This window comes from Phoca vitulina, unplaced genomic scaffold (assembly GCF_004348235.1).
Source record: "Phoca vitulina isolate PV1807 unplaced genomic scaffold, GSC_HSeal_1.0 scaffold4, whole genome shotgun sequence".
NCBI classification, from domain to species: Eukaryota; Metazoa; Chordata; class Mammalia; order Carnivora; family Phocidae; genus Phoca; species Phoca vitulina.
The window spans coordinates 9287314-9304795 of NW_022589707.1; the positions used below are offsets into that span (position 1 = coordinate 9287314).

The 17482-nt window shown below is 43.8% G+C and overlaps 1 protein-coding gene across 7 annotated transcripts in view; it reads left to right on the top strand.

The window, feature by feature from the left end:
• DGKI (diacylglycerol kinase iota) overlaps positions 1-17482 on the top strand; it is a 419897-nt gene that overhangs the window by 162716 nt on the left and 239699 nt on the right. For all 7 annotated transcript variants that reach the window (XM_032401488.1, XM_032401491.1, XM_032401494.1 and 4 more), the window contains exons 4-5: positions 14324-14398; positions 15781-15837. In XM_032401488.1, coding sequence (XP_032257379.1) covers positions 14324-14398; positions 15781-15837 — 132 coding nt within the window. The remainder of the gene's footprint in view (positions 1-14323; positions 14399-15780; positions 15838-17482) is intronic.

Sequence of the window (17482 nt, forward strand, 5' to 3'; positions counted from 1 at the left end):
CCCAACACTGAGACTTAAACCTTTACCTGTCATTTTGCTGCTGTGTGTAATATCCATAGTCTCCCTAGGTCATGGGTGGGACCAGCTGAGTGTGGCAAATCGAAGTAACCTGTTCTGGAAAACATCTCCTAGGCTGTGTCTCCTTATTGGTAGACCAGAAGCCTCATTGCTATATCACAGCATCCACTCACAAGGAGGCTGGCCACTTCACTGGATCCTTGGAAGAACCTTGTAAGAGTACAAGTGCAGGAGCTCTCTGCCTATTTGAAGAACGCTTTCAGCTTTTTGTTGCTTAGAAGAAAAAAAAAGATGCAGAACCTGGTCACACACTGTTTATTTCATCTCTGGAATATGATTACACTGGACAGCAGCCTGTGCAGATGCTGCTTCGTGTGCATCTCTGTGCTGTGGGTGAATAGGCAAAGCAGGGTCCAGCACACGTTGGTGGGGCCTTTCTGTCCATCTGTGCACTTGGGTCTGGCAGGTGTATAACACAGAGCACCAACATTGGACTCGAGCCTCAGAATGCATCAGGCCTGCCTGCTTGCTGATCCCTCACATGCCAGTTGTCCAGCATGGCAGATTGATGGGCCGTACCCCCAGATGGCGGCTTGGCTGAATGGAGTGTGGGCTGTCAGAGGGAACTGTGAGTGTGGCAGTAAAGCCCAGGAGGCTAAGCCAGCTTTCTGTTGTTTGGGTGCCAGCCTTGAAGACACCATCTCCAGGGAGCTGCCAAAGTTGCTGTCTGCCAGAGGTCTCTCCCACCATTAGGATATTGAGGAGCTAATGAATCAGGATGATTCAGGGAGAGCAGAGCCATCAACAGAAATCGTTTTGAAAAAGCATTTGCATAGACAGATTCTCTGCTCCTGACTCCCTGGTCAGTGGATGTGAGTGGAGGAAGGGAGTGGGGTGTTCCCGTGGGTGCAGGTGATGGTACTCCATATGTGTCCGGCCAGATGGTTGGGCATTTGCATGAGATCATCCAAGTGCACACTTCGAACTGTGTCTGGCATGTGGTAGGCCCTCAGTAAATGTTAGCCATTGTTACTAGTCTAGCTATCATTATTGTTATTAGTGTCATTATTTGGCACAGAGTGCTGTCCATACACTTGAGGGCAGTATCATACTGATCCTGCCCACTTCATGCAACAGAGACAGTGATTGGTTATAGAGCCCAGGGAACTTTAGGATTCTCTACTCCTAGGTGACCCTGGATCAACAGTATCATTGGCTTTTTTGCAAAGTCTGCTTTTTTTTTTTTTTAAACCAAATCATGTTCTGGAGAGCACTAAGCTCCTATAAAAACAATATGGGGTATTGTTCATTAAAGCAGGCTTATGACCAAATAAGTTTAGAAAACACTGAACACCTTTGGTATACAAATATGTATTATGAAGCTCTAAGAAAGACCTAAGGTGTGCAGGATTTCCTACTTTTTTCCTCAGGGGAAGAGATGATTGTTGAATCCATTGAATCTTGTGGGCTCTCAGTATTCAGTGGAAAACTGAGAAATGCTCACATAATGCCATTTTCCTAGGACTTGGCAATGTTAGTCAATAACAATAACCCTTTGGGCTGGTCACTGAGGCAGTTTCCTCCCACTTGAAGGTGAAGGAACGTCAGAGAAGCTTAATCACCATCCAGAGTTTCATACCTTTTCTTTATCTTTCTGCAGTTACTTTGCCTTTATGCTAAACTTTCATTAAGCCAAGTGTACGTGTGTGCGTGCATGCACATGTATTTTATTCTTAGAATTTGAGCCTCTGAGAATAATTGTCATCTCTTCTGCAATGATAATTTTAGATTGGGGGTGTGTTTGTATGTGGGTATATGTTTGTGCAGAGCTTTGTTGTTGTTATTTAATACTGGCACAGCCCTGATACTTAATAAAAATAATTTGCATCTGATTGAACATAGGGTTTACATCTCACCTAGGCAATGCCCAGGTATACAGAAATGCTTTCCCTTTTTCCACTGTCCCTCAGTGCAGAGACCCAGAAAATAGAATTTAACCAATATTCTTGTTGCTCAGAGGCCCCCGTCTTGGCTGAAGCATTATTTGCCTCAGGTGTCCCTCAGAACTACTATCAGTTCCTAAGTGGACATTGTGTCTGATTGTTAGGAGCTTGGTGTTGTTTTTGGTCCCTGCCTCATAGACCAGGCAGATAGAGATTTCAGAGGGCAGTGCCAGAAAAACACACGGAGATGGAAAAGCTTGCTTTGATGCCTTCATTTGAGGAGGCATGTGGGCTTGGGCATCAGGTGGTGATCTGGCTTTGAATCCAAGCTCTGGGATTTTCTAGTTTTGTGATGTCGGTCATTGCGTTAACCTCTTGAAGCCTCGGTTTCCCATCTTTAAAAATGTGGACAATACCTGCTTCTTACCATTGCTGTGAGGTTTAAATGAGATGATGCATATACAGCAGTCAACAGCATGGCAAGTCACAAACACATGGTAAAAATCACCCATTACAGTCATTCCTCCTTCCATGGAAGTGGCTACAATGGGTTGTTAAAAGACAAGGCCAGAGTACAAACCTTGGAGGGAGGGCCTTATAATCAGCACGTGTCTCCCACTGAATAAAAGAGAGGATGGATCTCATGATGTGAAACGACTAGCCGCCCTCAACTCTACGGCCCTTCTCCATTCTCTTGATCTTATATAGCACAGATCACTTTCTATTATTTAAAAAAAAAAAATCACTCACCTCCTTGCCTGTATCTCTACCCTAGAACATATAAGTCCCATGTAGCTCAGGGACTGGGCCTGTATTGTACTGTCTTGGATCCTCAGCGCTGAGAACAGTGATGGCAGTGAGTAGTTATCCTGCCACTTTTCATGGAATGAATGAGTTCAGTGATGGGATTGTTGAGAGAGACACACATACACACATGGACACCTGTCACCAGATCAAACCCTGCCATTAAGTATCATCATACTTAGCATCTAGGATGTTTGAGTTCCTGCCTTCTTTTTCAGGGTCTTCAGCCGGTAGATTCACCACTCACTGCTTAGTAGGCTCTTGTGGGGTTTTAAGCCCTGTTTAGCTGATGTCATGCCTATGGCAACCCAGCTTATTTTATTCTCACGGAGGATCAAGATTGGTATTTAAAATTCTTGGCACAGGTGGTCATGGTATGATGGTCTATAGTCCATCCCCATGGGGCTCTCATGAGATCGGATCATCTGAAGCAATGTCAAATATATTTATCTTTTTTTTTTTATTATTAACGTATAATGTATTATTTGTTTCAGGGGTACAGGTCTGTGATTTATCAGTCTTACACAATTCCCAGCGCTCACCATAGCATGTACCCTCCCCAATGTCCAGCACCCAGCCACCCCATCCCTCTCACCCCCCTCCACTCCAGCAACCCTCAGTTTGTTTCCTGAGATTAAGAGTCTCTTATGGTTTGTTTCCCTCTCTGGTTTCATCTTATTTCATTTTTCCCTCCCTTCCCGTATGATCCTCTGTCTTGTTTCTCAAATTCCTCATATCAGTGAGATCATATGATACTTGTCTTTCTCTGATTGACTTATTTCGCTCAGCATAATACCCTCTAGTTCCATCCACATCATTGCAAATGGCAAGATTTCCTTTTTTGATGGCTGCATAATATTCCATTGTGTATATATACCACATCTTCTTTATCCATTCATCTGTTGATGGACATCTAGGCTCTTTCCATAGTTTGGCTATCAGATATATTTATCTTCATCAGTCTTGTTCCCCTAATCCTTCACTAGTGAGGAAAATGACAGGGAAGTAGTAAGTTGTAATAGAAAGATAGCTTTGTGCCAGAAAGACCTGGATTTCACTCCTAGCTAATCTATCTTGGGTGAGTTGCTCCATCTCATAGGGTCTCAGCTCCTCAGTTGTAAAATGGGTGAAGTACCACCTTGCGTGACTGAAGTGAGCTGTGTTTACATCGCACATAATGTGTATATCCTACTACCAGCCATACTGCTAAATACTGTGTTTGGTAGTGATGTCCTCACTGAAAAATGGTATGGGTAGGTGTGTGTATGTGAGTGAGAACCACATCGTTAATTGGGAATATAGTGTTGGGTGAACTGTGGCTGAAATGGTGGTCTCCCTGGGCTAGAGTGGCCAAGAGCTTGGGATGTAGGAAATGGCAATGGAAGAATAGCTTATTTACCACAGCTCGATATGGCTTCTTAAGCAGGTACAGTGTTCCATATTAAAGCAAATGTATCTAAATTATTTTTTAGAAATCTCAAGCTGTGAACTAAAACAAAAAACAAAAAACAAAAAAACAAAATTCCTCTATTTCCACAATATAAACTGATAATGAGGACATGTTAGGATTCATGCTGCAGGTTAGGGAATGTATATGGTGCTATCACACCAGCAAAGATTGAAAGGCAAACTTTGGTGTTTTCTAGTTTATACTGAGCCTCAGATCTCTACACACTTGACATACTGCCTCAGAACTCGAGAGAGCCATTAAGACAACATAGGCACACCATTTCCTGTTAATTTTTTTCCTGACTTATGTAGTATGTCCAGCCCATTCTCATATCTATCTGCTTGAAATTCATAAATGTACATCCCTTTGGGTGTGTAGGGCTCTCATTGCGTAAATATCAAATTAGTAGTGTCTGTGTACTTATAATCCTATTCCCATACATTTTTTTTGCACATCTAGTAACTCTTCAGTTAACCTGTAAGATGCATGGCAACTTTGACCGGAGATCACTTGAAAAGAGTCTAAAAATTCAACAGGCAGCAGCCACAAAATCATCTGGAAAGAACCAAAAATAAGAAGATAGCACACAATAAAGTTGAAGCCATTGACTGGCTTTGGTCGTATAAGCTGGGACCTGCTGGCACCTAAGCTAAGAAGCATAGAGGAAATGTATGGGGAAATAGATAAGAGAAAAGACAAGCAGGCAGAAGCAAAAAAAAAAAAAAAAAGTAAAAAGAGATGAGAGCAATAAAGTACAGAGAAAGTCAATAATAATAATAATAGTTATGGAAATATGAAGTATCCTTGGGTAAAATGACAACCAAGAATGGGAAATAGCATTAGGGATTTTTGAAGATTTCTTCTAGCTCATTAGGCTGAAATCCTTTTGTAATACATCAGGACCATGAAGGAGGTGGCAGAACGAATGCGTAAGTAGCCTAGCAGTCTCGTGCCCGTCAATGAATGCATACCCTATGCACCCCCTGGCCCAGCAGTCTCTCAGAGCAGCGCCATGTTGGTATCTTTCCATCAGACTTGTGCAGATTTATCAGGCCTCTCACCACACTTTCCATAAGTGACAATGCAGCATGTATTTGCTTCATATCTCTATAACTGCACCTGCATTTTACGTAGAGATAGAAAAGGAGTGGGGAGTGCTCATTAAACTCAATTGAGTTCCAAGATGTGGACTCCTCCTAAGATGTTCTTGTAGCTTTCTACTGCAACCCATCAGCACCTATCACTTTTTTTCATTAGAGAAAAGTGCCTTGAAATCACTAGCATAAGCCATTTTTACGCCACTCTTAGGAGAATTTGGTACAAATTTGATTGTGACTGTGAACTGTTAAGATCTAGGCAAGTATCTCCTCCTCGCCACCCCCTGCCCCGCACATAAAGTGAACCCTGTGCCATCCTGACCGTAGCTTTTACCAACCTTAATATAATGTTAAAAATATGACAAGGTATCACTCTTCATAACCACCCGTCGACTTTAACTTTTAATTAACATGATTTCTAGCAATTTGGTTCTTACCAAATCATTTCTCTCGTGAGCCCCAATTGCCCACTTTACGGGAGGAGGAAAGGTTTTCATGAGATGTTTTAGTCCTCACATTCAGCTAGCCAGGTCTGTCCCCTCCCCTTAGTTTTCTGCTCCAAGATTTGGGTCTTCTTTTCTTCAAATGAAAAACATTGACTGTTGAGGAAATATAAAACTTGTATTTGTGCAGGAATAGTCATGAGAAGGCACTTTCTTCCTTTGTGTGTCTCCAGGGAAGCTGTGGAATCCACCCCTCTGTGCCTCAGCTCAGGTGGATCCTGCCCACCCTCCCGATTTATCGGCACATCCAAGGTTACTCAGGGTAGGGTGTCTCTAGAAAGGTAAACACTTCACATACATGTTGCTTCAGATAACGTGTTCCTCAGAACACACCAAAACAGGCTGTTTGAAAAGCATAAGAAGTGAGTTTTATTGCCGGACTTTAGAGGCAATCACAGCCCTAACACAGTATGAGGTTGTAGTCTGTGTAGTGAGTGGGTACACACAGCAGCGAGCTGGCCGGGCTGTCGCAGCCAGGCCGTCCTTGGCGGTCAGTGATGCTACCAGAAGACATACGGCCCAAGTAGGTGCCATGTGTGTTACGCTTAATGGAGGCCAGCATGTGACTGGAGAGGGGTCTACTTTATCACTTAAAACACTCGTACGTCTCTGCCTTCTCTCCTGTTCTGTTTTTGTCACTCCAGTTCAGGCCCTAATTGCCTAATACGTGAGTTACCACTGTGGCCTCTGAGTACTTGATCTCGTTCAGAAAAAGAGCGTGCCTTAACCATGATTTGCAAGACCCCTTATAATCTGGCCTGCTCTTGTTGTGTGGCCTCATCTCTACCTCGTTTACTCCAACAACACGGGCCTGTCTGTCCCTCTTTAAACCTCCCAAGGCCCTCATGCCTCTGAGCTTTGCACTTGCTGTTGGTCCCTTTGCCCACAATACTTTCCCCTTAGATAACTGCAAGGCGAACTCCTACACTTCCTGCTGGTGTTTCTCAAAACGTATCTTCTCATGGGGACCTTTCCTAGCCAATTTCAACCCCCCTCTACTCTTGGTATTTCGCCCATTCCTTGTTCTCTCTTTAATTTTTCTCTTTAGCACTTCTGTCTATCAACATATTACACATTATATTTATGTTATCATGTTTATTGTCTGTCTCTCCTAGGATAAAGTAATCTCCTTGAGATTAAAAAAAAATTTTTTTGTTGATGTTTTGTTCACTGCTCTATCCCCAGTGCTTGGCACCTACTAGGTGCTGGGTATTCACTGATTGACTGAATTAGTAAATTACTTTATCTCCTCCTCTCCTTTTGTCTTCCTTCTGCTTTTAGATAGTGCCACATCATGCCACCAGATTAAATGATTATTTTTGGCCACATTCGTCTCAACCACTCCGTCAGGGTTCCATTGCCGATTAGATTGAAATTTGTCTTTCTCAGCCTAGATTTAAGGACTTGAGCAGTCTTAGATTCACTTTCTGGCCCGATCAGCATCACCTAACCAGGACTTCTATTTGGGAAGACTGGCCTACTTGCTGGCCCCAGTTTTGTCCAGCATGCTCCCCCCCACCCCCACAACCATTCTCCAAGTACAGATTCCGATTTAACTAGCCTCTAGATATAGGTAGCATAACACGAGCAGCAGTAACACGGACTTTGTGTTCTTAACTCTGCCCTCTGACGTAGACCTCAGTCTTCTGCACAGTAGCCTTCCCATCCACTGTCCCCAAGGCCCCTCCCCTACCATGTGACACAAAAGTAGTACAGCTGTAATCGCCATGAAGCCTCTACCCTGTTTTCCCTCTGTGTGTAGAGGTCTTCTGTCCCTGTGAGGTACCTCATTTTCTCTTTTGGGGCTGCCGACTGTGAGACGGCCTCTGTCCTACTGGCGGTTTTGTCTCATGATCCCAAAGTCACCAGTTCTCCAGATTGGGGCTGGGTTGGGGGCTCAAAAGGGAGAAAGCCCTTCTCTGCAAATCCTTCTTTCCTCCCTCCCTCCCTTCCAGAATGTCTGCTGGGCTCTTGGTAAGTGTCCGGCAGTATGCTTGGTGTTGGATTTTAAGAAACACACAGAGGAATCTCCTTCTTTTTGTAACTGTATAATTTTTTAAAGATTGATTTATTTATTTTAGAGAGAGAACACGAGTGGGGGGAGGAACAGAGGGACAGAGAGAGAAGCAGACTCCTCACTGAGCACAGAGCCTGACGTGGGGCTCGATCTCATGACCCTGAGTTCATGACCTGAGCCAAAACCAAGAGTCAGATGCTCAACCGACTGAGCCACCCAGGCGCCCCTGTAACGGTACACTTTTTAACCCTGGGACCTCTGGGGAATAGTTCTGCTTTGCCATTTGTTTGCAGCCCCTCGTGATCCAGCTCCTGTGGTTTCTTAACACAGCCATTGTTCCCACTCCTCACCTCTGTGGATGCCCTGTCCCACCTGATCCTCCAACCTGGCACACACATGGAAGTCTCCATACTCCAGGCTTCAACCCAGCACCCAAGGACCCATGCCAGTGGACCCCTGTGAGCCCAGTGACTCTGTACCCCGCTGAATATACCAAAGCCAGCCTTAGGAGATCTCAGCGTCTGCTACATAATGAGATTTTTGGATTGCACTCCTCTGAAGTGCCCTCAATTTTTGAAATAAATACATCTTTTAAGGCCCAATTCAAGAATTTGTTTTTCTGTTAGGTCCTTCTTACTGACTCAGCCTCTGAGGTCTTACCTTCCCCTGAATGATGGCTTTCATTGTCTAAGCTGTTCATTTAGCATTTAGCCATGTGTGGCCTTCTCCGTTAATGACCTTCCCCCTCCACCCCTCCCGAGTCCTTGTCTTCTCAAGTGGCTTGCCAGCTTTTCCTAGGAAGGACAGAAGCTCCTTCCTCTAATTCCTGCACTGCACTTAGCATCGCCTTATCTTCAGAATGATGGCTAAAAGTATTTATTGACTCAATACTTACAAATGTGCTTTGGACAAGTCGGTGGTTAACAGATTGTTTCAGCCACATGGAAAACTCGTTTATGTAAGGCACCTCAGGCCATCGTGGCTCCAGAGGACGGGCATGCGCAGGTTTAGGTGCATTGGTATATATTTGAGCACTGCGTGAGGAAATTTCAGATAGTCTGAGGTATCTCTGGCACTTAGAATCTAGGGTGTCGATGGTAAGGGGCTATCTCAGAGGAGTTTAGCCCTCACCAAGTCCTTGTCTGTCCAGAGGACACAGCGTGCAAACACATAGGACCTTGGCAAATGAGGGTTGTGACCTTCCGATATGGGCCAACAGTCCTCAGGCTGAGGGCTGGCCCCTTTACCACAGAGGGGGATCTCCCTGCAGCAGACCCTGTGAGGCTGCTTTGAGATGGCCCTTGAGCCACGGACTCCTCCAGATGTGTGGCATTTTTGCTCCTTCGTCCGGGATTTTGAAATCCTGTTGTCATAGAGAGACTTATTGATGTAATGAGGAACCACAATAGGGGTGCAGTGGGACTTCAGCTAGCCGCCCTCCTGGTTTGTCCAAAGTGTCCTGTATTCTGTTTGATCCTAAAATCACGTAAATGGAACTTACAGATAATGTCATTCTTCATTTTTCCTAATACCAATTTACAGATTGCATCCCAGGCTCCCCAGAGAAGCAGAACTTGCCAAGTATGCTTGTCATTTCTTCTAATTAGGTTTTTAAATAAATCAAAGAATTCTTGTTTTCATTTACCTTGGATTACACAGAGACAGTGTTCTTGTTCATGTTGCCCACAGAGGCAATCCCACTGAAAGGACACTGAATTCCAGACACTCCAAAGGCTTAGGAGATTTCCTTCTCTCCTCTTTACTGAGCAGTCCGTTCTCCCACCCTTGGAGAAGAAAATAGGATGGTCTTACCTGTGCCCTATTGCCCCTCCCAGTTCTCCCTCCCACCAACGTGCCCCGTAGACTGAGCTCTGTTTCTGAAAGGGAGCAAGAAGGGAGGATGCAATTCTTCTTGCCTTACTTGCTCTTTCCCCTTTGCCTGATTCCCCACCCTTCCTTAGTTTCTATTCCTCGGCATGATTCTTTAGATCTGGGATCAACCAAGGGGCTAAGCAATCAGTAGGAAGAAGACAGCTAGGCCAGAACTTGATGCCCATTCCCCCAGCCCCATCCTCCCCCCATCTTTTTCTGGCTCTGTGCTCCATCAGGCCCCTTCCCCAGACTGCCCTCTCTGCCTCCTCCCTGCTCCCAGGATTGGGTTCCCAACCGTTCCCCAGCCATTCATCCTTTTATCACTGTGGCCTCATTGCAGAGATGGAGCTAATGGAAGTAGTGATTCTTTGCAATAAGTCTGTGAGCCCAAGCATGGGAACCCTGTCTGGGGAGAGATGCTGCGAGCCCAAACTGTGTTTGGCCAGCAGCAGGCTCTGGTCCCTAAGTTCTGCTGAAGCAGGGAGACCAAGAAAGGGTTGCCATGCCAGCTCTGAGGATTCTTGAATATTTCCTCCTACTCCTCTTCTTCTGATCTCTGGTGGTTAAACCTGTGGATGTCTGTGGGGGTGAGGGTGGGGGGTGTATCCTTAATTATACAGCAGGAGAGAGAAGGTCAGCAGGCAAGATAATTTGCTTCATCTTCAGGGAGAAATAAGGTTTGGTATATGCCTTATTGGGAAGGGGCACAGCCAGCCTTGTTGTACATGTTTCTTGGGGGTCACAGTTCAGACTATTAGGGGTAACAATTCAGTTGCCTTGGACACTAAGAAGCCCCAGCCTTTTTACAAATCTTAGGCCTGTGCAGCTGGGTCTTGCTTCCGTTCCCTCCTTCCTCTGTCCTCTCTTCTTTCTATCAAACTCTGTTAACTACGACCAGATATTCATTGCTACTTAGGGAAAATCACATCTCTGGCTCAGAGGAAGAAAATATAGCTTCCTTGGGTGCATATGGATCAGGGACTTATGACCAGAGGTGGTGGATGGGTGGGTGGGAGGGCACTAGATCTTAAACTCTTTGTCAGGAACAATTCACACACTTTCTACCCCTGCTTGCCTTGGATCCTTCTGTCCCAGCCCCAGCGCCAGTGGTCTAAGGCTGTGAAAATTTTACTTCTGTGCTTGATAGGAGCTGAAGTTGGGTGAGGAGCTGTTACTGCTTTGAATGCCAGAGTTCCTGTTACATGGGGAAACAGAGGGCAGAGTCAGAACTGAGAATGTTTTCTCCTACGATCGCCGTTAGTCTGCTAGTGGGATTATGCCCACTGACTGGACGTACAGCATATCATTTTGTTGTTGTTATGCAAACAAATGTTGATCCTGGTGTGATGGGATATGGTCCGTATTACATCCTATATTGTCTTACTTTTCATAGATGTTACACACACACACACACAATTGACAAGCTAATGGATTTCCTTTGGATACTAACTGACAAAATCAGAAAACTGATTAGTAAGAACTTAGTAAGAACACTGAAGTTACTTTACTTGGTATTTAAAACAGTAAGTCTGGCCTTTAAATTCATTGAAGAGAGTGAGTTTTTAAAATTTTTAAATTTTAATCTGTAAACATGTGGAACTAATGACATTTTTGATTCATCACTTTTCATAGTGAAGGAAGCGTCGGTTTAGATACGAGTTCGGTTGTTTTTGTTTTTAAGAAAAAGTAAATACAGTCTAGATTCTGATATTTTAACTTTGTATTTAGTTTAAATCTTGTAAATAAAAATTGTAACATAACCAAGCACAAAAAATTCTTTGCTTTGAGCAATTTCTACCCACAGAAACTTATCATCCAGCAACTTCAAATAACTTTGACCAATTGAAACATAGTCATAAACCAAGAATTCAGCAGTTAAAATTTCTGATTCACTGTAACAGTTTTTATCAGTTGAGGAACTGAACCCCATGTATTTTATTACTATGGAAAAAGGCCTTCATTCAGAATTTGCTTAATTTTGCATATGATCATAAACCTGAATTACCCGATTTCTTAGATTATAAACGGTTTAGAAGCTGTCATTGAAGAAATTGAAGGCAACAAGAGACAGGCACAACAACATTGAAAGGATATCTAGTCTGTTAGAAAACAAAAGTAACTTTCTTCATAGTAAAATGCATCGTGTTATAGTGTTTATGAAGAAAAATTCAGATTATGGTCGATATATCCTAGCTCTAAAGGCACAAAAACATATATGTTATGAGGGTCTTTTAAAATTCAATATTGTTTAAATAAAATTGGCTTTATAACTTAAAGCACTTTACTTCATACATTATCATCTGGAGAACATTGTACTGGAATTGTTCCCTGTGAATGATGTTGGTATATTTACATGCTGTCCTGGAGGGCTGAGAGATAACATAGGTTAACCTTGTGGTTCTCAAACTCTTACTGTGAGCTCAGATCCCTTATTCAAATGAGATTCTGACTTAGAATCCTGGTATGGAAAATAAGGCAAGGAAGAGGTATTCTGGGTCCCTGCACCTGCTTGGTGCTCTTCCTACAATCCTCAGTGACCTCGTAGGAGGTTCACAGAGTCCCTGGAGCTCTGCAGGTGCAAAGCCAGCCTGGAGCAGGACTTATTGATAAGGAAGGAGGCTTCTCTGGCGTGCTTAAAAAACCGTAGCCCATCAGTGGTTGCCTACTGTGAGCAGAGTTGCTTTGTCTGTCTGCAGTGTAATCTACCAGGGGTAGATTCCAGGGAATCCATTCCGGTTTCCTTAGCATCACTGCAACTCTGACTGGCCACGTGACTCAAATGCCCCATGCATTTTCTGCAAATGGTGCCACCTCAGTGATCTCTGCCCGGAGATCCGAAGGAAACAGGAGAGCAACCTGAATTTGCTTATGGGCATTGTGCTTGTGAAAATTTGCAAACTAGAATCCTGTTCTTGTTGCCCTGAGTGCTGCTGCTGCTTCTACTAGGGCTCCTCCTTGTTCTTCCCCCTCCCACCCTCTTTCTCCTCCCCCTCCTGTCTTTTCAGTAGTAGAGCTGAGACACTTTCCAGTAGTGGGGCTAGATGCTTGAGTTTCCCTTATCCTTTGTTCTTTGCAAAATCAATTGATTGTCAGACTTATTTAATGTTCCAGACCATGTTCTTTCCTCAGGCAGAGGAGAGCCCTCTGCAAGCCGGTAACTAAACCTCAGTCAGCAGGTGTCTAGACTGCAAGTGGAGTTGCTGGAGGGTTCTGGGTGCCTCGTGGGAGGCAGATAGCTCTTTGCATACCCCACGTTGAACGCGTGGAACCGTCTGGGAGGGAGCCGGCTGAAGCTACGTTCCTGATACCGCCCTTTCCAAGGGGGTGGTTTGCAGTCCTTCTAATCTTTGGTAGCAGCAATACCTCAATTTTTGGCTCCCAAATTATATCTCCACAGGGGAAACCACACATCAGAAGAGGGCAGCTTGCCAGCAATCTATACTAGCACCTTTCCTAAGAATAAGGACTCAAGGCCTTTCACACTTGGATGCTTTGACTCACTATTTCACAGATTAGCTTTGTTATATTAAGCTGCTTTCAGTGCTCAAGCCCCAAAGTTACTCATGCGGACCTACCTTCTAGCCTGTGCTGTCTGGGGAGGCCTGAACATTCCTCGCTTGGATTTTACATGGCACTGGCAGGATCGAGATTCTCCCTGTTCCTCTCTCACCCTGCTGCTTGGGGTTTTTTGTTTTTGTTTTTGTTTTTTTGTTTTATTGTTAGAGGAAAGATACACCTCCAAAAGTACTTTTATTGTGCATTGAAACTGGTACTGACCATCCGAGAGACCAAACTGTGTCATGCGGACAAGCATGAGCTCGGAGCTAGCCTCCCCGGCTCTGCTGTGTCCTCATTACGAGACCTCACACACGTCGCTTACTGTGCCACAACTTTCTCATCCGTGAAATGGAAGTAAAAATACTACCAATTTCTTAGCGTTGTTGAAGGTTAAATGAGTTACTTTTTGTGAAGTGCTTCCGAGTGCCTGACTCACAGCGAGTCCGGCATTCGTGTTAGCTGCTCCTGCTATTATTACTGTTGATTGTTATTACCAGGTGGAAGAGTAAGGCTTGTCTTATTACTTTGCTGAAGATTTGAGGGAAGACCCAAGTAGCTTCATAGAGATTCGTGCCTGGGATAGAAGCCTAAAGCGATTGGCCCCTTGAGATGTCGGCTCTTGGCAGTAGGGAAGGAGTGCCCGTTTTGAGCTGAGACCTAATTCTGCATGTTGGTCCCGCTGCTTACCTACTGGCGTAAAAATGTAAAAAGACAAAAACAAACAAAAAACCATAAAAACGGAGGCGACTAATGCCTACGTTGTTAGGTTATAAAACTTAAGAACGACAGAGTAAAGAGCCTGGTTCATATTATATGCTCAGTATATAGCAGCTATTACAAGTATTCTATTTTGGAGAGAAAATCTAGCCTCCCTAAGTCATCGAGATACGGAGGTAGGAGGTGGGTCAAAAGACTAAAGTTTGCCCTATTTTCAAATGCTTAAGATGGTGTTTTAAATTTGCTTATGTTTGCTTTCATTATGTATACTGTCTTTAATGCCAGGGAGCTCTCCAGAGCAGACTGTTAACGTTTCTTTTTGTATTTTGAATTGAATGTTGTAGAAATCGGCCCTGAGGAGGAAGTGTGCGGTCTGTAAAATCGTCGTCCACACCGCCTGCATTGAACAGCTAGAAAAGGTGAGACAGCGCCACCTGCTGCAGTGTTGGCTACATTGCAAGTGTTTGGGCTTCTAAGACAAGCTGTCACTTGCTATTTCCAACTTTTTCAAAACCGTGCCCTTTGAAAACGCTGAAAGACCGACATCGTTACCAGACTAGTAATGGAAAACCAGTGCTTCAGGTTAATTCGCCCTATTGTTTGCTGAAGGATAATTCGGTATCATTTTATGTTGCCTCTTGGGAGGAGGAGTGGTAAGGTTAGAGAGAAAAGCCTGGTACACGAGATTTTTTTTTTTTTTTTTTTTTTTTTACAATGACAAACGTTGTTCACCCATAGAATTTTCCGCAAGATGTTTTTTCCTTAAAGAAAAATCTTCTTTCTTTAAGAAAAAAAAATCCATAAGCTCTTTAAAATCATTGTTTAGATTGTTCTGACCTTTTGAGTTTCTTCTTCCTAAAGTGGCTGCAAGGAAGAGAGCCAGGCCAGAAGGCAGCTCTCCTTTCTTCCTTGGGGGCACCATTCTGCTTGCACAGCACAAATGTGTGGGTGGGCTGGAGGTGACATCCCCGTGGTGTCTTGCCTCCAGAAGAAGTAGATTCTGCAGAGTCCATGGATCAGTCACTTGCGGGAAAGGGGGGGCTCCAGCCGTGATTGTGTCGTCTGCTGTCTTCTCTTTCTTGTTTCTCCTGTCTTTCCATGCATAAGTCTCTGTTATCTGTGTTCTTGAGCTGCCATGTGTGAATGTGTTGAAATATTTTCATCCCCTGCAACATTCGTTATTTTCATGAACACGTTACCGATTGTTGCCAACTGCTATTTTGTAGGGATGACTACTAACATTTATATATATATATATATATTTCTTTTTGCTGTTCCAATCCCACTTACTTATGTCCTCTTTCATTTCTATACTCCTTTCACCTTATCAAGTAACTAAAGAGGATGGACATGTTACGGGGAGACCTGCCTATCTAAAAGAAAGGCAGTACTGAAGACTTAAAGAAAAATTTCAGTGTGTGAATCATCATCATCATATTAAATATTTCTCAAGTTTATGTTGTCCTACTTTTAAAATCTGAAACATAGCTGGGTGATTTCAGCTGCCTTACATATTTTCTCTTACTCTTTATCTCTTTTTCTCAAACTTACAGTGTAAGAGGATTATTGTTTAGAGATATGTTGATTTCATCAATGAGAATGAAGAGACATGGATTGGAGATAGAGGATCACCTGGGGTCTCTATAGTTATCTAGGGTGATGATTTGAAGTGTTACACTGTGTTCCTTATTCTTTGGGTTGTTTTGTGGTCTCCATATATGTCACTGTTGCTTTGTTCAGGTAAGTCAATCTAGTCTGGTGTTTTTCCCTAATGTAATACACTTTTCTTTTTAAATGACAGATTAATTTCAGATGTAAACCAACATTTCGAGAAGGGGGCTCAAGATCGCCAAGAGAAGTGAGTGTTTCAGAGCTTGGCTTCAAATACCACCTTTATTTCCCATTGATGCACTGGGCTAACAGACATTCACCAGGGATTAAAAACTGAAGTCTAGCTCCCTCCAAGCCACATCGGTTTCTTGTTAATACATCAATAAATACCATGAGTAAAATCTCCCAGTCTCTTCAGCATGTATATACTGCCCTTTACTATTCTCATGAAATGCACTGGGGAGCTAAGGTCTTAAAGAGCAGGTAGGGAGGCAGTGGTAGAATTGAAGAGGTAAGAAGTAAATAGCACTTTATTGTCTTACGGTCCATCTTAACTCCATTTTTCAATTTTGAGTGGATAGAAACTATTCAGGGGGCAGCATAGTTACCGAGTATTCCCACAGACACTGGAGCCTGATTGGTTTCCATACCTGTCTAGACGCTGTGTGATTTGAGGCGTCTTACCTCATCTTTCTGAATTGCAATGTTTTTATCTGCTAAGTCAGTAGGTAGCTAGGTAGATGGAAGAACTACATTCAGTGCTCAGTCCTTGACCTCACGGCCCAGTCGTGAAGACAAACAAGTAAACAGGAAATCATAGCGAAGAGCAGTTGCTCTGTTAGTGGTAAGCAGTGGGGAGCACAGGAGGAGAGCTGCGCTTAGTCAGATGGGTTCGTTTAGCTCTTTTTCAAGGAAAGGGAGCACACATGGAAAAGTTAGAGAAGGTGAGGTTGTTGGTAGAGGGTCTCAGCGCTTCTGTGTTATCCTGGATAGTCTAGCTCCAGGTCCCAAATTGCACTCTTCAACTGGCAAAACAAAAGGCTGCAATGAACAGACCCTATCCTTCTTAGAACACAGTTTAGCTGCCCAGGTGTTACCATTGTGTATGGTGCTCTTCCTAAGAGAAAGTGTGGCAAGTGTCATTTTTGTGAAATATACGTTCTCCATTTCATTTACATTCCCAGGGAGATTATTTTTAGTTCCACATATAGATTTAGCTCCTTGGAAACCTTCCCAGCTGGTACACTCCTCAGACTAGCTCTGTGCACTGATGAATAGGCGAGAGAGGTAGGATACCAGAGAAGGGGCTTCCTGGAAGAGGTGGCAAGTAAACTGAGACCCAGAGGAGTTATCTAAGTGAAGGTGTGTGGGGTGGGACAGTAGTTAGGAGGCGACAGTCTCCTAGACAGAAAGAGCACATGCTCCCAAGCACAAAAATGAGAGAGAACATAACAAATACGTGAAATCCAAGCGATAAGCAGGGGCTAGGCCATGAAGGTCCTTGTAAGCCGTGTTACAAGCTGAGTGTTTTATCATCGTGGTAATTGGGGGGGGACATTAACTATTTTTTTAAAATTTATTTGTTTATTTGAGAGAGAGAGAGAAAGAGAAAGAGAAGGGTGGGGATAGGGGCAGAGGGAGAAGAAGAGAGAATCTCAAGCAGACTCCCCGCTGATGCGGGGCTCTATCTCACAACCCTGAGATCATGATGTGAGCCAAAATCAAGAGTTGGATGCCCAACTGACTGAGCTAACCAGGTGCCCTGGAGCATTAAACTATTTTAGTAGAATATGTTATTCTGGCTGCAGTGTGGAGGGAATACCATATAGTTCAAGAGCAGCCATATTGGAGGCATGGAGAGAATTTAAGGAGCTCTTCTACGGCTGATCTGA